General features: G+C 41.3%; 1 protein-coding gene across 1 annotated transcript in view; it reads right to left on the reverse strand.

Moving 5' to 3' along the window:
* LOC133662242 (pyruvate carboxylase, mitochondrial-like) overlaps positions 1–19,259 on the reverse strand; it is a 687,704-nt gene that overhangs the window by 57,952 nt on the left and 610,493 nt on the right. Inside the window, exons 20-21 of the mRNA XM_062066065.1 lie at positions 15,721–15,878; positions 13,612–13,698 (exon numbers count right to left, since the gene is read on the reverse strand). Coding sequence (XP_061922049.1) covers positions 13,612–13,698; positions 15,721–15,878 — 245 coding nt within the window. The remainder of the gene's footprint in view (positions 1–13,611; positions 13,699–15,720; positions 15,879–19,259) is intronic.

Raw genomic sequence — 19,259 nt, forward strand, 5'->3', positions numbered from 1 at the left:
TTTAAAGAAATACACTCTATACATTGCTAATGTGGTAAATGACTATTCTAGCTGCAAATGTCTGGTTTTTGGTGCAATATCTACATAGGTGTATAGAGGCCCTTTTCCAGCAACTATCACTCCAGTGTTCTAATGGTACAATGTGTTTGCTCATTGGCTCAGAAGGCTAATTGATAATTAAAAAAACCCTTGTGTAATCATGTTCACACATCTGAAAACAGTTTAGCTCGTTACAGAAGCTACAAAACTAACCTTCCTTTGAGCAGATTGAGTTTCTGGAGCATCACATTTGTGGGGTCAATTAAACGCTCAAAATGGCCCCCCGAGTCAAAACGTTTGGGGACCCCTGATTTAGATGTTAAATTGTGGTTATTTACTTGAAATTCTATATTTGTTTATTGACACACACACAAATAGATAACAATATTTTAGCAGACTTGTATACTTTCCCCTTTTTAAGACAGATTAGTTGCAGGGTGGGAACGCGTGCACGTGCTCACCCTGGCTCACATTTATAACCTTAATTCTCACGTCTTCTTGTTTGCACTCATGCATACTCATGCACATACTTTCCTGTTCACTTATCAGGTAACATATATCCCCATGCTTATGTTCTTTCACGTTCCCCCCTCATCATGCGCTCCATCTTAACGCACTCATGGACCGTGTCCTTCACATTCTAATGAACCTGCTGTCCACAGTTCCTCATGACGCGCCTCTCCATCTGCCCCCTCAGGGGCTATCTGCGTTTTCTCACCGCACACTTATGTCATCATACTTGATACCAAAGAGCTGTCTACCTCCGCGAGATGTTTCCGGCCTTGATAACTCCACATTTCCATTCCTTTCTGCAACTTATCTTGAGGATTCTGTTCATCTCTGTGTGTGTCAACCAGGGTGAGAGAGTGAGAAGGCAAATAAACAACTCTCTCTCTCAAGTTTTTGTGTAATGGCGGGCAGGCAAGCTGGAGAGTGAAGAATGGTACCTGTCACTGAAGGAGGAGACAGCAGACAGGAGCGATAACGAGACACTGCGAGAGAGAAAGAGAGGTGGAAGAGGAGTGGAGGAAACGACGGAGAGATTAGAGATACAAGCAGAGCGTCTAATCAAAATGAGGGGGCGAGACGTCGCAGTGTGGACCAAATGGTAGCGGACTGAAGTGGAAAAGAAACAAGAAAGGAGGACGGCTGGATGATGAGAAGGGGCGTCTTAGACTGACAGCAGTAGGAATTACAAGGAGCGTGACACCTGGAAGTGTGTGTTGCCTCTAATCACCAAAGAAATTTGTTCGCCGACTGCAACACACACAAAAGAAGTTGACATCACCTTGCAGACTGAAGAGGAAAAAAAGCAAGTGTTTGACAGTTTCAACTGGATGCAATGAAGAGGTTCTGCTCGGCCAAATAACAAGACGTGTAAAGTCACTCTCCCACGTGCTGCTGGAGAAGTGAGAAATGCACACTATATTGCCAAAAGTATTCCACCACCTGCCTTGACTCACATATGAACTTGAAGTGCCATCCCATTCCTAACCCATAGGGTTCAATATGATGTGGATCCACCTTTTGCAGCTATTACAGCCTCAACTCTTCTGGGAAGGCTGTCCACAAGGTTGCGGAGTGTGTTTATAGGAATTTTACACCATTCTTCCAGAAGCGCATTGGTGAGGTCACACACTGATGTTGGTCGAGAAGGCCTGGCTCTCTCAGTCTCCGTTCTAATTAGAGATGTCCGATAATATCGGCCGATAAATGCTTTAAAATGTAGTATCGGAAGTTATCGGTATCGTTTTTTTAATAATCAGTATCGTTTTTTTTTTTCATTTTTTAATTCAATCAACATAAAAAACACAAGATACACTTACAATTAGTGCACCAACCCCAAAAAAACCTCCCCCATTCACACTCATTCACACAAAAGGGTTGTTTCTTTCTGTTATTAATATTCTGGTTCCTACATTATATATCAATACAGTCTGCAAGGGATACAGTCCGTAAGCACACATGATTGTGCATGCTGCTGGTCCACTAATAGTTCTAACCTTTAACAGTTAATTTTACTCATTTTCATTAATTACTAGATTCTATGTAACTGTTTTTATATTGTTTTACTTTCTTTTTTATTCAAGAAAATGTTTTTAATTTATTTATCTTATTTTATAAATTTTTAAAAAAAGGACCTTATCTTCACCATACCTGGTGGTCCAAATTAGGCATAATAATGTGTTAATTCCACGACTGTATACATCGGTTGATATCGGTATCGGTAATTAAGAGTTCGACAATATCGGAATATCGGATATCGGCAAAAAGCCATTATCGGACATCCCTAGTTCTAATTCATCCCAAAGGTGTTCTATCGGGTTCAGGTCAGGACTCTGTGCAGGCCAGTCAAATTTATCCACACCAGACTCTGTCGTCCATGTCTTCATGGACCTTGCTTTGTGCACTGGTGCACAGTCATGTTGGAAGAGGAAGGGGCCCGCTCCAAACTGTTCCCACAAGGTTGGGAGCATGGAATTGTCCAAAATGTTTTGGTATCCTGGAGCATTCAATGTTCCTTTCACTGGAACTAACGGACCAAGCCCAACTCATGAAAAACAACCCCACACCAAATCTCACCCTCAGCACAATGCAGTCCGAAATGTAGCGTTCTCCTGGCAACCTCCAAACCCAGACTCGTCCATCAGTTTGCCAGATGGAAAAGCGTGATTCATCACTCCAGAGAACGTGTCTCCACTGCTCTAGAGTCCAGTGGCGACGTGCTTTACACCACTGCAGCCGACGCTTTGCATTGGACTTGGTGATGTATGGCTTAGATGCAGCTGCTCGGCCATGGAAACCCATTCCATGACGCTCTCTGCGTACTGTACGTGGGCTAATTGGGAGGTCACATGAAGTTTGGAGCTCTTTAGCAAGTGACTGTGCAGAAAGTCGGCGACCTCTTTGCACTATGCGCTTCATCATCCGCTGACCCCTCTCTGTCAGTTTACATGGCCTACTACTTGGTGGCTGAGTTGCTGTTGTTCCCAAACTCCTCCATTTTCTTATAATAAAGCCGACAGTTGACTTTGGAATATTTAGGAACAAGGACTGGATTTGTGTGACCGTAGGATGAACAAATACACTACGGTACTAGGACTATAGTGGCCATAAACAGCTAGCTTCTACATCTTGGGTGCCCAAAGTGTGGCAAAGGGGCCATCTGTGGTCCGTGACACATTTGTCATTGGTCCTAGGTACATTACCAAACAAAAAACAAAACAAAACAGGTGCAGCAAGAAGCTCAATGAGAAAAAAAAAATCTAAATGTTGACATCATCCAATAATAAACCACACAAAGCTCTGTCTTTTAAAAACAACAAAAATATGTACATACACATAATAAATAAAAATGTAAATAATAAATATATACATATAAGTACACACATATATATATATATATATATATATATATATATATATATATATATATATATATATATATATATATATATATATATATATATATATATATATATATATATATATTAGGGTTGTACGTATACCGGTACTAGTATAGTATTGCGGTTCTAGTGAATCAAAAACGGTATTACACTCTGTTTGAAAAGTACCGGTTCGCCATATTTCTTTACAGGCGTCGTCGTCACGTCATGACATTGCTGGTTTACGAGCAGAGGAGCATGTTCGGCAGCGCACAATCACAGAGTACTTACAAGCAGACAACATGTGTAGACAGAAAAGGGAGAATGGACGCGTTTTGGCTTAAAAACTAACGATAAAGGTGAAGTTATAACACTGAAATGCCCTCAGGAAGAGGTGCTTTAAGACATGGCTAGTTAGCTAGCAGCTAATGTCCATCAACAATCTGCAGTGTTTTAGCTTCTTCTAAATCACTAATCCTCGCCTCCATGGCGACAAATAAAGTACGTTTCTTACAAGTATCATCCCTGCAGAACGAGGAATAGCTAAACATGATTCACTACACACTGTAGTAGGATACAATAGCTCACCGGCATCACAATGTAAACAAATGCCATGGGTGGATCTATACCTGACATCCACTGTAATGATACCAAGTACAAGAGCGTATCTAGTCGCTACTACTATGATTACATCTATATATTTTATCATCACAAAATATTTTTTCTTTTAAATTCATATTATATTCATAAACTCAGGAAATGCGTCCCTGGACACATGAGGACTTAAATAATGACCAATGTATCCTCCTGTAACTCCTTGGTATCGGATCGATACCTACATTTGTGGAATCATCCAAAACTAATGTAAAGCATCAAATAACAGAGAGTATCCAGTCGATACTACTATGATTATGTCGATATTTTTTGCATCACAACTTCTTCTTTCGTTTAAAAAACATGTATATTATGTTTATAAAGTCAGGAAATATGTCCCTGGACACATGAGGACTTTGAATATGACCAATGTATGATCCTGTAACTACTTGGTATCGGATTGATACCCAAATTTGTGGTATCATCCAAAACTAATGTAAAGTATCAAACAACAGAAGAATAAGTGATTACTACATTTTAACAGAAATGTAGATTGAACATGTTAAAAGAAAAAGTAAGCAGATATTAATAGTAAATGAACAAGTAGATAAATAATAATTTTTTACAGCTTGTCCTTTATCATTTTGACAAAATAATAGAATGATAAATGACACAATATGTTACTGCATATGTCAGCAGACTAATTAGGAGTCTTTGTTTGTTTACTTACTAATAAAAGACAAGTTGTCTTGTATGTTCACTATTTTATTTGAGGACAAAATTGTTCTTCGATTGCAAAAAGAAACATATGTTTAATGCACACTAAGATTTTTTGTTAAAATAAAGCCAATAATGAATTTTTTTTGTGGTTTCCTTTATTTAGAAAAGTATCGAAATTTTGGTATTGGTACCAAAATATTGGTATCGGGACAACCCTAATACATACACTACCGTTCAAAAGTTTGGGGTCACCCAAACAATTTTGTGGAATAGCCTTCATTTCTAAGAACAAGAATAGACTGTGGAGTTTCAGATGAAAGTTCTCTTTTTCTGGCCATTTTGAGCGTTTAATTGACCCCACAAATGTGATGCTCCAGAAACTCAATCTGCTCAAAGGAAGGTCAGTTTTGTAGCTTCTGTAACAAGCTAAACTGTTTTCAGATGTGTGAACATGATTGCACAAGGGTTTTCTAATCATCAATTAGCCTTCTGAGCCAATGAGCAAACACATTGTACCATTAGAACACTGGAGTGATAGTTGCTGGAAATGGGCCTCTATACACCTATGTAGATATTGCACCAAAAACCAGACATTTGCAGCTAGAATAGTCATTTACCACATTAGCAATGTATAGACTGTATTTCTTTAAAGTTAAGACTAGTTTAAAGTTATCTTCATTGAACAGTACTGTGCTTTTCCTTCAAAAATAAGGACATTTCAATGTGACCCCAAACTTTTGAACGGTAATTTCAATGTGACCCCAAACTTTTGAACGGTAGTGTATGCATATATATATATATATATATATATATATATATATATATATATATATATATATATATATATATATATATATATATATATATATATATATATATATACATATCAGTGACGTGCAGTCACTAGAGGCAGGTGAGGCCCTGCCTCACCTGCCATCATGGAAAGAAAAAAAATGTAAAAAGAAAAAAAAAAAATTAAATTGTTATATGTATCTAGTGATTATACTATAAAGTTATTTTCCATTTAACTTCACCAGTTTTAGATTATTTTTATTTAGGGATGTCCGATAATATCGGCCTGCCGATATTATCGGCCGATAAATGCGTTAAAATGTAATATCGGAAATGATCGGTATCGGTTTTTTTATTATCTGTATCATTTTTTATTTTTTATTTTTTATTAAATCAACATGAAAAACACAAGATACACTTACAATTAGTGCACCAACCCAAAAAACCTCCCTCCCCCCATTTCTTTCTGTTATCAATATTCTGGTTCCTACATTATATATCAATATATATCAATACAGTCTGCAAGGGATACAGTCTGTAAGCACACATGATTGTGCGTGCTGCTGGTCCACTAATAGTACTAACCTTTAACAGTTAATTTTACTCATTTTCATTAATTACTAGTTCATATGTAACTGTTTTTATATTGTTTTACTTTCTTTTTTATTCAAGAACATGTTTTTAATTTAGTTATCTTATTTTATTTTATTTTTTTTAAAAGTACCTTATCTTCACCATACCTGGTTGTCCAAATTAGGCATAATAATGTGTTAATTCCACGACTGCATATATCGGTTGATATCGGTATCGGTTGATATCGGTATCGGTAATTAAAGAGTTGGACAATATCGGAATATCGGATATCGGCAAAAAGCCATTATCGGACATTCCTATTTTTATTCAAAATCGCTGAATTTTCACATTTGCCGTTCAAATACTGAGAAGAGACGGTGCGGTGATCAGCAGCCAGTTGAGGCACGTCACTCAGTTGTGCCTCAACATGGATTGCGGACTCTGCTAACTGCTGGCTTGCTGTGCAGTGAGATCGTATTGCTATATGAATTATATTATACATTTCCATAGTTTAGTTAGCTGAGGTATATTGTCATGTCTGTTCATGTTTTTGTTTTGGCCATGTGTATGTTTTTTGGACTCTTTTTAGTTCCTGGTTGCACTTCCTTGTTTGGTTTGGTTTCCATGGTCACCCATTAGTTTTCACCTGTCATGTCACGCACCTGTTTCACGTTTTGAGTCACGCACCTGTTGTTAATCATGTCTGTTATTTAAGTCTTTCTTTCTGTTCACTTGTTCTGCGTTCATTGTCTTTGTCACATCGGTTCATGTCCCTTGCTGAACAAGTAAGTTTTCATAGTCCACGTCATAGCTTCTGCTCAGTAGCAGCTTCATTTGTGTTTTTGGCACGCTTGCCTTTTTGCTTTCTTGTTTGCTTTTTTGATGGTAGTTTGAGTGATTTATGTTGAATAAATCCAAGCTCACCTTCACGCTGTCGTCCGGAGCCGTTTTTTGCATTGGAAGAACAACCCCGCAGCCAGCTGCGACCCACCCACGTGACAGTATGAACGCAGCAGAAGAGTTTCTCCGCAAGAAAATTGGACAATTTTGACGAGGCAGCGTGGGAGGTCCTCCGCGCGATGGAGGAAGAGACGCTGCGTTATTCCTCCGGGAAGCGCAGAGACCTGATGTGGGGGCCAGATGGAAATCTGGTGCCATTGAGCTCCAGTTGGTCCGAGGACGACGCTGCGTCACCGCAGTCCCGTAAGCGCCGCTCCAGACCAAGGACATCAGGGAAGGCGAGCGGACAGCACGCGGCGCTGCCGCAGGCTCCTCCCACTCCGGGCGGAAGCAGGTTGCTGCCAGCTCCGCAGCTCCAAAATGACATCACAGACCAGGATTTTTTTTTTCTGAACTCTTTTTCTTTTGATCACCCGCCCCCAGCAAAAGACTCTAAGTCCAAGATAGAGCATTATCAGGACATGCTTTTACAAATTAGAGCATATCAGTCACAGTCACCCAGTTTTCATGCCCCGCCCCCCAGGACTCAAGCCACGCCCAAGTCACACAATTTATTTTTTTTCACCCACTCAATCCCTCCTGACCTCCCTCCACCCACCCCAAAAGACGGTTCCAGACCGCAGGGAGCGCGTCTGGGATCCGCTCCTTGAGGGGGGGAGGGGGGGGGGGGGGGGGCTAGGGCTGGGGACTGTTCAGGTGGGGTCGTTCTTCGGTCTGCCAAGCCACAGCCTCCAGCTAGGCCACCTCCACCTGCTCCACGCCCTGCTCCAAGGCTATCAACATGCCTAGCAGCTCCACCATGCAAAGCTCCACCATGCCCAGCTTCACGCCAAGCGCCACCAGTCGCAGCTTCACGCCAAGCGCCACCAGTCGCAGCTTCACGCCAAGCGCCACCAGTCGCAGCTCCACGCCAAGCGCCAACAGTCGCAGCTCCACGCCGCCAAGTGCCTCCAGTAGTAGCACCACGCCAAGCTCCGTTACCTGCTCCACGACGCCAAGTGCCGCCAGTCGCAGCTTCACGACGCCAAGTGCCACCAGTCGCATCTTCACGACGCCAAGTGTCGCCAGTCGCAGCTTCACGACGCCAAGTGCCGCCAGTCGCAGCTTCACGACGCCAAGTGCCGCCAGTCGCAGCTCCACGACGCCAAGTGCCGCCAGTCGCAGCTCCACGACGCGGCCCCTCAAGCCAAGACCAAGATCCCCCAAGTCCAAGCCAAGACCAAGATCCCCCAAGTCCAAGCCAAGACCAAGACCCCCCAAGTCGAAGCCAAGACCAAGACCAACCATGCCAAGACCATGTCCAAGACCAACCATGCCAAGACCAAGACCAAGTCCAAGACCAAGTCCAAGACCACCCTCGCCAAGACCAGGACCAAGACCCTCGCCAAGACCAAGACCCAGACCCTCGCCAAGACCCCCCAAGCAGCCAAGACCCTCCAAGCGGCCAAGACCAAGCTTCGCCGCCCGAAGTGCCATGCCAAGCTTCACCGCCTGCTTTGTCTGCTGTACCCGCACCTGCGTCATCTGCGGCTTCAACGCCTGCAATGACGACGACGCGCCTGCCTCCTCGCCTGCCACGGTTGTGGCCACTACCTGGTCCTCCGCCACGCCAAGGGCGCCCACCTCTTCGTCGGCCACGCATGTGGCCCTTCCCGGGTCGCCCACCTCGCCTGTGGTGGCGGCGTTCTACTCGCCGCCGCCACATGACTATGCCTCGGTGGATTCGGGGCCACTTGGCCTGGCGACCCACCGCCATGTCCCCCTCCCGCCCTTCCATGACTCTTGATCCTGTTTTGTGTTTTGGACATCTGGGATCTGTCCGTAAGGGGGGGGTTCTGTCATGTCTGTTCATGTTTTTGTTTTGGCCACATGTGTATGTTTTTTGGACTCTTTTTAGTTCCTGGTTGCACTTCCTTGTTTGGTTTGGTTTCCATGGTCACCCATTAGTTTTCACCTGTCATGTCACGCACCTGTTTCACGTTTTGAGTCACGCACCTGTTGTTAATCATGTCTGTTATTTAAGTCTTTCTTTCTGTTCACTCGTTCTGCGTTCATTGTCTTTGTCACATCGGTTCATGTCCCTTGCTGAACAAGTAAGTTTTCATAGTCCACGTCATAGCTTCTGCTCAGTAGCAGCTTCATTTGTGTTTTTGGCACGCTTGCCTTTTTGCTTTCTTGTTTGCTTTTTTGATGGTAGTTTGAGTGATTTATGTTGAATAAATCCAAGCTCACCTTCACGCTGTCGTCCGGAGCCGTTTTTTGCATTGGAAGAACAACCCCGCAGCCAGCTGCGACCCACCCTCGTGACATATATAATGTACAGTGTATTTTGTCAACAACTGTATGTGTGTAATGTATTTCTTGTGCTGAGCGATCATAAAACTGCTGCGAAGACACACTGGCTGAGGCTCGCAGTAATCCCGCCTCCTTGTGCCGGTAAATGCACCCCCGCCGTAGAAAACGGGGGTGCATGTTATATCAACAAAAGCCCACACTTAAACTTGCCACGTGCAAGATTGAATCTATTGTAACCTATTTTTATGGGCTTTCCTCTTTGTGATGTTAATTCCTGTTACACGCTGTTATACAGTATATGCCTTGCGCTCTTATTTTGAAGGCGCTAAGAGCGGAAGTGATGACACGTTGGAGTGGAGCGGAGGTTTTTGGAAGAAGGTAAATAAAGTGGTCCTCGTGTAAACTGGAGCCTCCGTGTTTATTATTTTGTAGTTTCATACAGTATATGCAACATTTATAAACCCTCGGTTACACTATTTAAAAAAGTTATTTAATAAGAAGCCAAAAAGTGCAAAAACAATAATGTTCATGTTGGTTGAGTTGTGAATGACCGCAGGGCCACAACATTAGGTACACCTGCAGACTGCAGCACGGATTTCATATTTCATTCATTCACAACTCCTCCAACACGAACATTATTGTTTTTGCACTTTTTGGCTTCTTATTAAATAACTTTTTTAACTTAAATTGATTCATGATACAGATATATACTATCATATATACTATCATCATAATATAGTCATCACACAAGATAATCACAATGAATTATTTACAATCAGGGGTGTGGAGGAGGGGGGGGGGGTAGGATATGGACATCAAGTAGTGGACATAGAGAGAGAGAGAGAGAGAGATCAGAAGGCATAAGAAAAAGTATCTGCATTTGATTGTTTACATTTGATTATTAGCAATCCGGGGAGGGTGTTAGTTTAGGGTTGTAGCTGCCTGGAGGTGAACTTTTATTGCGGTTTTGAAGGAGGATAGAGATGCCCTTTCTTTTATACCTGTTGGGAGCGCATTCCACATTGATGTGGCATAGAAGGAGAATGAGTTAAGACCTTTATTAGTTCGGAATCTGGGTTTAACGTGGTTAGTGTAGCTCCCCCTGGTGTTGTGGTTATGGCGGTCATTTACGTTAAGGAGGTAGTTTGACATGTACTTCGGTATCAGGGAGGTGTAGCGGATTTTATAGACTAGGCTCAGTGCAAGTTGTTTAACTCTGTCCTCCACCTTGAGCCAGCCCACTTTAGAGAAGTGGGTAGGAGTGAGGTGGGATCTGGGGTGGAGGTGTAGAAGTAACCTGACTAGCTTGTTCTGAGATGTTTGGAGTTTAGATTTGAGGGTTTTGGAGGTGCTGGGGTACCAGGATGTGCATGCGTAATCGAAAAAGGGTTGAACGAGAGTTCCCGCCAGAATCCTCATGGTGCTTTTGTTGACCAGAGAGGAAATTCTGTAGAGAAATCTCGTTCGTTGGTTAACCTTTTTGATTACCTTGGTTGCCATTTTATCACAGAAAAGGTTAGCCTCTAGAATGGAACCTAGGTAGGTGACCTCATCTTTCCTGGTGATAACAATGTCACCTACTTTTATGGTGAAGTCATTGACTTTCTTGAGGTTGATGTGGGACCCAAACAGGATGGATTCTGTTTTACCCAAGTGTATGGATAGCTTGTTGTCAGCGAGCCAGGTGCAAGTTCTACAGAGCTCAGCACTGAGGATTTTCTCCACCTGTGACTTGTCCTTGCCGGATACCAGCAAGGCAGAGTCATCCGCAAACAAAAACAATTCACAGTCGCATGCTGATGACATGTCGTTTATGTATATTAGGAACAGTAAAGGTCCCAATATACTGCCTTGGGGGACTCCACAGCTCACCGAGAGGGGGGGGGGGGGGGGGGGACACACGGTGCCGTTCACCTCTACCAGCTGCTCCCTCCCCTCCAAGTAAGATTGCATCCAGCTCGATGAGGTTTTGTTAAATCCGATTGCTCTGAGCTTATCCAACAGTATAGCGTGGTTAACGGTGTCAAAGGCCTTCTGAAGGTCCAGCATGACCATGCCGCAGTATTTGCCCGCGTCCACCTCATGTTTGACGTGGTCGGTCAGATAGAGAAGGCATGTGTCAGTGGAGTGGTTAGTTCTGAAGCCGGATTGGAATTTGTACATGAGTTTATTAGTGGCAAGGTAACTATCGACCTGTTCATAAACTATTTTCTCCATTACTTTCAAAGTGGTACTGAGAATAGAAACAGGTCGGTAGTTGCCAGGTTCCAATTTGCTTCCTTTTTTAAAGAGGGGAGTTAGTCTTGCTATCTTAAAATCTTTTGGTACTTGGCCTTGTGTAATTGATAGGTTTATTATGTGCGTGATGATCGGGGCAATGATGGAGGCAGAGTCCCGGAGGAATCTGGAGGGAATATTATCAAGGCCGGTGGCCTTGTTAGGGTGGAGCGCGCTCAATTTTTTAAACACCTCATCAGCTGTGACCATTTCTAATTTGAAATCATCGTTGGATACTCCTAGCTTTCTGTAGAAGCGACCAGAGTGGTGGGACAGCTTGTTGACAAGAGTTGCGGCTATGCTGGTGAGGGGAGCAGTGGGAAGCAGCGGCGCCGTGCCCGGGAATAATTTTTGGTGATTTAACCCCCAATTCCAACCTTTGATGCTGAGTGCCAAGCAGGGAAGAATGCTGTTATGAGCTTTTAAACATAACCCGTTAACTGCTGCCAATCAAATGGTGATTAAGATACTCTTTAGGGTTCATATGTTTGTAAATCTGACTGTGATGAAGTCAGTGCCTCACCAGCCATGAACCTCACCGCACGTCACTGATACATACACTACCGTTCAAAAGTTTGGGGTCACATTGAAATGTCCTTATTTTTGAAGGAAAAGCACTGTACTTTTCAATGAAGATAACTTTTAACTAGTCTTAACTTTAAAGAAATACACTCTATACATTGCTAGTGTGGTAAATTACTATTCTAGCTGCAAATGTCTGGTTTTTGGTGCAATATCTACATAGGTGTATAGGGGCCCATTTCCAGCAACTATCACTCCAGTGTTCTAATGGTACAATGTGTTTGCTCATTGGCTCAGAAGGCTAATTGATGATTAGAAAACCCTTGTGCAATCATGTTCACACATCTGAAAACAGTTTAGCTCGTTACAGAAGCTACAAAACTGACCTTCCCTTGAGCAGATTGAGTTTCTGGAACATCACATTTGTGGGGTCAATTAAAGGCTCAAAATGGCCAGAAAAAGAGAACTTTCATCTGAAACTCGACAGTCTATTCTTGTTCTTAAAAATGAAGGCTATTGCACAAAATTGTTTGGGTGACCCCAAACTTTTGAACGGTAGTGTATATATATGAGACCAGGGATCTTGGGCTCTAGAGGTTGGTGACCACTGTTTTACAGTGTTTTGGCCCTCTGCATCTTGTAAAAAGTCAAATGAACTTATTATTGAGGAATAACAGTATATTATTACATATTACAGTACATTAATTAGCTTTTTCAACTATTACACAAAAAGCTTCTACTATAATCTGATAGCTATACATGGTTTTAGCCCTCGTTCATTTTGTGTCTATGCTGGTAAAAGTGGAAGAGGTTTGGATACTCCTATTCCAAGAGGAAGATTTATTTAATGGTATCGTCCAACTCCTGAGGGATGACCTACTATTTTTTGTGTATGGTGTAGTCCGTGGCCTGAACACTACACACACACACACACACACGTGTTTCCTCAAACGTGTGTGTCGACCAGATCTTCTACACAGCGGTTATTGTCCCTGTGTTTTATCAGCAGGGCAACAGTGCAAGAGATGGGGTCATTGTGGTGCTAAGAGGACACAGCAGAGTGCACGTCCAGACCCCAAAGGCACATCCAGTTAGTATGCGGAAGGCCGGCGAGCTTTAATTGAATCGACAGCGGCTGCCGGGAGACCGGGAGCACGAGGGGTGGGGGCTCTGGGCGAGAGGAAATTAGAGGGATGGGTCTGAGAGAGTCTAAAAACAGAAAGTGGAGGAGGAGGAAGAGCAATAACGAATCCATGGGCGCCAACATGAAGGCGGAGCAGAAAGCAAAGGTGTAAAAATAGAAAGGTCAGCATGATAAAGAGCGACGCTATTGTACCAATAAAGTTCGCAAAGTTCTTCCTTCGCACATTCATCTAATTGAGCCCAGAGATAAGAGAGGAGGAAGAGGATGCTGTGCTGCACACGCTGCAGGTGTTTCATCTCCATGTCTCACCTTAATGAGGTCTCCTAGTAGCTTGTTGGCTTCAGTGTAGGCCTTCTTCACCTCCTTGAACTTATTCCCCAGGCCCATGCTGTGTGCCTGCAGTCACACAACAACAACATGATTACTTCCACGCGCATTCTGGGTCAACCGGTGATATAACGTTTCTCGCCCACATACAAGCACCCGCCATTATATTAGGTAGACCTGCACCGTGTAATGAGATCCAATACAAAAATGATTATTATTATTAAGTATTAAAGCTACATGTGTAGCAGATGTGGGGCTGTAGAGAGTATTTTCTTACTGCTCTGAGTCTAATGCAGTGAAGTTCCACGCCACAGAATGACACCTATTGTTAGTGATGGGTAAATGACGCCTTAGTGAGTGTATAGCACACTCACCAGCTGTATTGACACTGCACTGATACTGTGTTAGTGTTTCACAATGTTCAACTGGTGAGTTTTTTGAAAAGTCACTACATTTGACCGGCAAATAATTTATATTTAATAATACTTAGCACACACACAAACTATTAGGGCTGTCAATTTTTGTATTTTTTTTTTAAATCAGATTAATCACACTCTTGAGCTGCGATTAATCATGATTAATCAAAGGTTATAACTCGCTTGCATATATATATATATATATATATATATATATATATATATATATATATATATATATATATATATATATATATATATATATATATTTATTTATATTTATGTATTTATATATATATATATATATATATATATATATATATATATATATATATATATATATATATATATATATATATATATATATATATATATATATATATATATAAATAAATAAATATATAAATATGAATAAATATATATATACACATTAATAATGAATATGTTCCCCATACTAAAGTGTTACCAAAGGTACATTTTCTTTGGCTGTAAAAATGAATGCTCAGGAATACTTTTAAAATTATACCTTTAAATATGGATATCACTCAGGTCTAGTTCCCCTGATTCCTGGTTGATTTCCATTTTGTTCTGTTAACTTGCAGCATTTCTGCAATGCAGTTGTTTTAGATGTTTGCGTGTGTTTTTAGCGTTTCTACACTGCAAAAACTGAAATCTAAGTAAGATTAAATATCTCAAATAAGGGTGATATTTGCTTATTTTCTGTCTGATAAGATAATTCTTCTCACTAAGCAAATTTTATGTTAGAGTGTTTTACTTGTTTTAAGGGTTTTGGTCCTAAATTATCTCAGTAAGATATTACAGCTTGTTGCTCAGATTTGATGACCTATATTGAGTAAAACATGCTTGAAACTAAAATATCAACTGTTGCAAAGCTGTGTCATCAACACTCACAAGTATAAAACTACTTTTTTAAAGTAATAATTTCTTACTTCAAGCATGAAAAAAAAAATCCTGATGCCGAGCGCATATCATTATGTTAAGATAATGGCACTAGCATTTACTTCATTTAAGAATATTTTTCAACATATTGTGCAAAAAGGTGTCTTTCTTTTTCCACCAAGAAAAGTGCACTTGTTATTAGTGAGAATAAACTTATTTTAAGGTATTTTGGGGTTCATTGAGGTTAGCTAATTTTACTTGTTTTGGAAAGTCTTGACAAGCCGAATTTTCTTGTTCTATTGGCAGATAATTTTGCTTAGTTCAAATAAAATACCCCTAATTTTTGTATTTTTTTTTCTTGTTTTTTAACACTGACTTTTTGCAGTGTAGAACACGTTTTTGATCCTACAGTGTTTCTATAATCACAGTCTGCTCAATTTGCTGCATTTTACTGTTGCGTGTGTTTTATGTTCTGCGTGATTTTGGCTTAAAAACATTTCCGTGCGTGGAAGCGTTTGGACGCTGCCGTGGGCCAAGTACTTGTTGTCGGAGTGACACATTAGCATGTCTTCCAGAGGAAAGAGGTGGTATTATTAGACAAGTGACATGTAGAATGAGTGCATTGTGTGCTCAAAGTTGGACCTACGGGCAAACAAGTGTTCACATCAGCTCCATTTCACAGGTCAGCTGTGATGCTAAAAAGTCATTTCACTCTATTTATCATGAGAATGGATGGCCGGTGGCGAGTGTCTGGACAAGAACAGCTGAGGGGCACCTGGAAGTGGAGGTTGGTGTACTGTCCTCCGGGTATCTCGTTCTCGTAGACGTCGGCGTTGCCGGATTTCATGGTGGCCGTGCAGTCAAACGGAGCGTAGAGGCCTCGGGCCACTTCCCAGTACTCGCTGTAGTCGAACACCTTCTCCAGAGCGATACCTGACAAAGCGCAATGACAAAAGCCTGCTTGAAACAACGGGATTGTCTGAGACACGTTTGAGAAAAGATGCTGTAACTCATCTTAAAATGTGTTTCAGCATTTTTTTTATTAATATTACTATTATTAAGTTAGATGTGGTCTCCATGCACCTACTGTTTTTATTGCTTTAATATAAAAGGATATTCATTCCCCAACAAGTCTGCTGAGACATTTCTGCAATATATTGATATTGCATTATGTCTGGACCTAAATGTGGATTTACGGACCAATAAACACGGGAGGTTAATATTTAGTACAATAGTGAGCTAATTTAAAGGGCACGCTGTGGTGGGTGTCTCACAATAATAACAATAATATGGATTATTGTCACAAAACAAGTCACTAAAGTCATGTAATGTACTCCAGTAATTGTCTTCAGTGCTATTTTACTGGCCCATGAGGGTTTAAATAACGGCAATAAGACTTTAAATAGTCACAGCAGGCTCGTCCTTTAAAAAGTAACACATGTTGTTCCAATTAAAAACATCCATCAGCAGCCATGTAAGGTGTGCGTGACATCTTAATGAGATGGACAGAATATGCTCGTTTGCCACGATGGCTGATATTCCCGCGGTGATTTATCCTGGTGTCTTAAAGCTTAATGGTGCAATGAATGTTAAAGATGATGGAGCCGGGCAAACAAGACCGCGGGTCAATACGCCATTGTTTATTTGCGGATCGTCGCTCGCTTACACTCCTCCGCGCATCCATCATGCCGCCGACACGTCGCGTTTGACACACAAGGCAAACGTGCAAGCACATGCATCAGGCACTCGAAGGCGCTGACAAAGTGGCGTCGATATAAACAAGGTATTAGCGCCGCAAAGTGCCTGACAAGGGCAGACGGGGAGGGTAACAGAGCACATACAAAATAAGTCAACAGACAGCCATTATTGTCTCAATAGCTGCCAACACCAATGAGTCTACCTTACTAAGTCCAAAGTATCAATACTTCTGATTTACAAAAAGTTTGCCTGTCCTGAAACCTGACAGCACACGCAAAGCAGATTTATTAAACGTGTGCAAAGTGGATTGCGTCTGTTAAGAAGCCAGAATAAGGAGCCCAGTCCATTCAGCGCCTCTGTCCTCATGAATAGGAATATATGCTGATTCATCAGAAGATGCATATAAAGTCGTGTATGCATACTTGTAAAGAACATCATGTCATGGCTGTCTTGAGTTTCCATTCATTTCTACAACTCTTATTTTTTTGTGATAGAGTGATTGGAGCACATACTTGTTGGTCACAAAAAAATGATCATGAAGTTTGGTTCTTTTATGAATTTATTATGGGTCTACTGAAAATGTGACCAAATCTGCTGGGTCAAAAGCATCTCCTCATCCGCCGGAAATGTGTCCCGTGAGAAACCGTCCGACCGGAACTCTCTACTAACTAAAGTTCCTTGGGTGAATAATGTAAACTCACTACACCGGTATTTTTTTTCCGCTTTCATGGCGAGTTTACTGACAGATATAAGTAAGAACTAGAGATGTCCGATAATGGCTTTTTTGCCGATATCCGATATTCCGATATTGTCCAACTCTTAATTACCGATTCCGATATCAACCGATACCGATATATACAGTCGTGGAATTAACACATTTTTATGCCTAATTTTGTTGTGATGCCTCGCTGGATGCATTAAACAATGTAACAAGGTTTTCCAAAATAAATCAACTCAAGTTATGTATTTATATTTATATATTTATTATTTAAGTCACAAAGTGCATTATTTTTTTTAACATGCCTCAAAACAGCAGCTTGGAATTTGGGACATGCTCTCCCTGAGAGAGCATAAGGAGGTTGGGGTGGGCGGGGTTGTGGTGAGGGTAGCGGGGGGTGTATATTGTAGCGTCCCGGAAGAGTTAGTGCTGCAAGGGGTTCTGGGTATTTGTTCTGTTGTGTTACAGTGCGGATGTTCTCCCGAAATGTGTTTGTCATTCTTGTTGGGTGTGGGTTCACAGTGTGGCGCATATTTGTAACAGTGTTAAAGTTGTTTATACGTTAAAGTTGTTTATACGGCCACCCTCAGTGTGACCTGTATGGCTGTTGACCAAGTATGCCTTGCATTCACCTGTGTGTGTGAAAAGCCGTAGATATTATGTGATTGGGCCGGCACGAAAAGGCAGTGCCTTTAAGGTTTATTGGCGCTCTGTACTTCTCCCTACGTCCGTGTACCACTCCGTACAGCTGCGTTTTAAAAAGTCATAAATTTTACTTTTTAAAACCGATACCGATGATTTACGATATTACATTTTTAAACATTTATCGGCCGATAATATCGGCAGTTCGATATTATCGGACATGTCTAGTAAGAACTTTACACTACTTTATATTAGAAATGGCAACAGCGGAGGATGAATGTCACATAACAAGAAGATAGAGAAAAAGAAGAATCTTATCGACTACGGCGTCACCATGGACTACAAAGGCGGACGCACGCAAATTTTCAGGATTTATGCAGATCCCAAATACAGATCAGCAGGTACCAGAAGGTAAGAAAAGTTGCTTTTGCATAATATTGCGAAACAAAACGCCAGATAATATGTCTTACCTTATACACACACCATAATAATACTTGTGCGTTGAAGCACAGTACAATCCATCAAGCGGTGCGGCTTCATAGCTTACCAAAGTCGTACTAAAACATTTTGATGGATTGAGTGCCGTGTGTAATGTTCTATTTTCAATGGAACATATAAAATGTTGGTGTTGTTTACTTGAGTCATATTGCCATCATATTGCAGTCTACACGTATCTCTTGTGTGTGACTGCCATCTACTGGTCACACTTATCATTACACCATGTACCAAATAAAATAGCTTCGAGGTCGGTAAGCAAAACCAGAATTATTCCGTACCTTAGGGTTATACGGCGCACTGTCGAGTTTTGAGAAAAAAACAAAAGTATTCTAAGTGCGCCTAATAGTCCGGAAAATACGGTATATCAAAGTTGGAATACACTGGCATAAACATCCTACAAGTTGAGGGCTGTACTCAGTTTTATCAAATCAGTGTTTTATATTTTAGTTTTACTATATATTTGTATTCGTAGGTGATAATCAGAACATGTGAAGATAACGCTTTTTTCCGAGTGGCTCAAAGCGCTTTACATAGTGAAACCCATTATCTAAGTTACATTTACACAGTGGTGTGGCGTCAGGGCCAGCAATGCCTTCTCTGCTGGCCTAACATAACCAGAAATCATGATCATAATTAAAGATAAAAGTGTTTTTTTTTTAAAACTTTCCCTAAATATCTAAAAGTATTCATATTCTCTTCATGTCATATTAGGCTCCTTCCAGCGCTGTTGTTTTTAGGTTATAGAGTTTTTATCCAAT

The sequence above is a fragment of the Entelurus aequoreus genome, linkage group LG12 (assembly GCF_033978785.1).
Source record: "Entelurus aequoreus isolate RoL-2023_Sb linkage group LG12, RoL_Eaeq_v1.1, whole genome shotgun sequence".
NCBI classification, from domain to species: Eukaryota; Metazoa; Chordata; class Actinopteri; order Syngnathiformes; family Syngnathidae; genus Entelurus; species Entelurus aequoreus.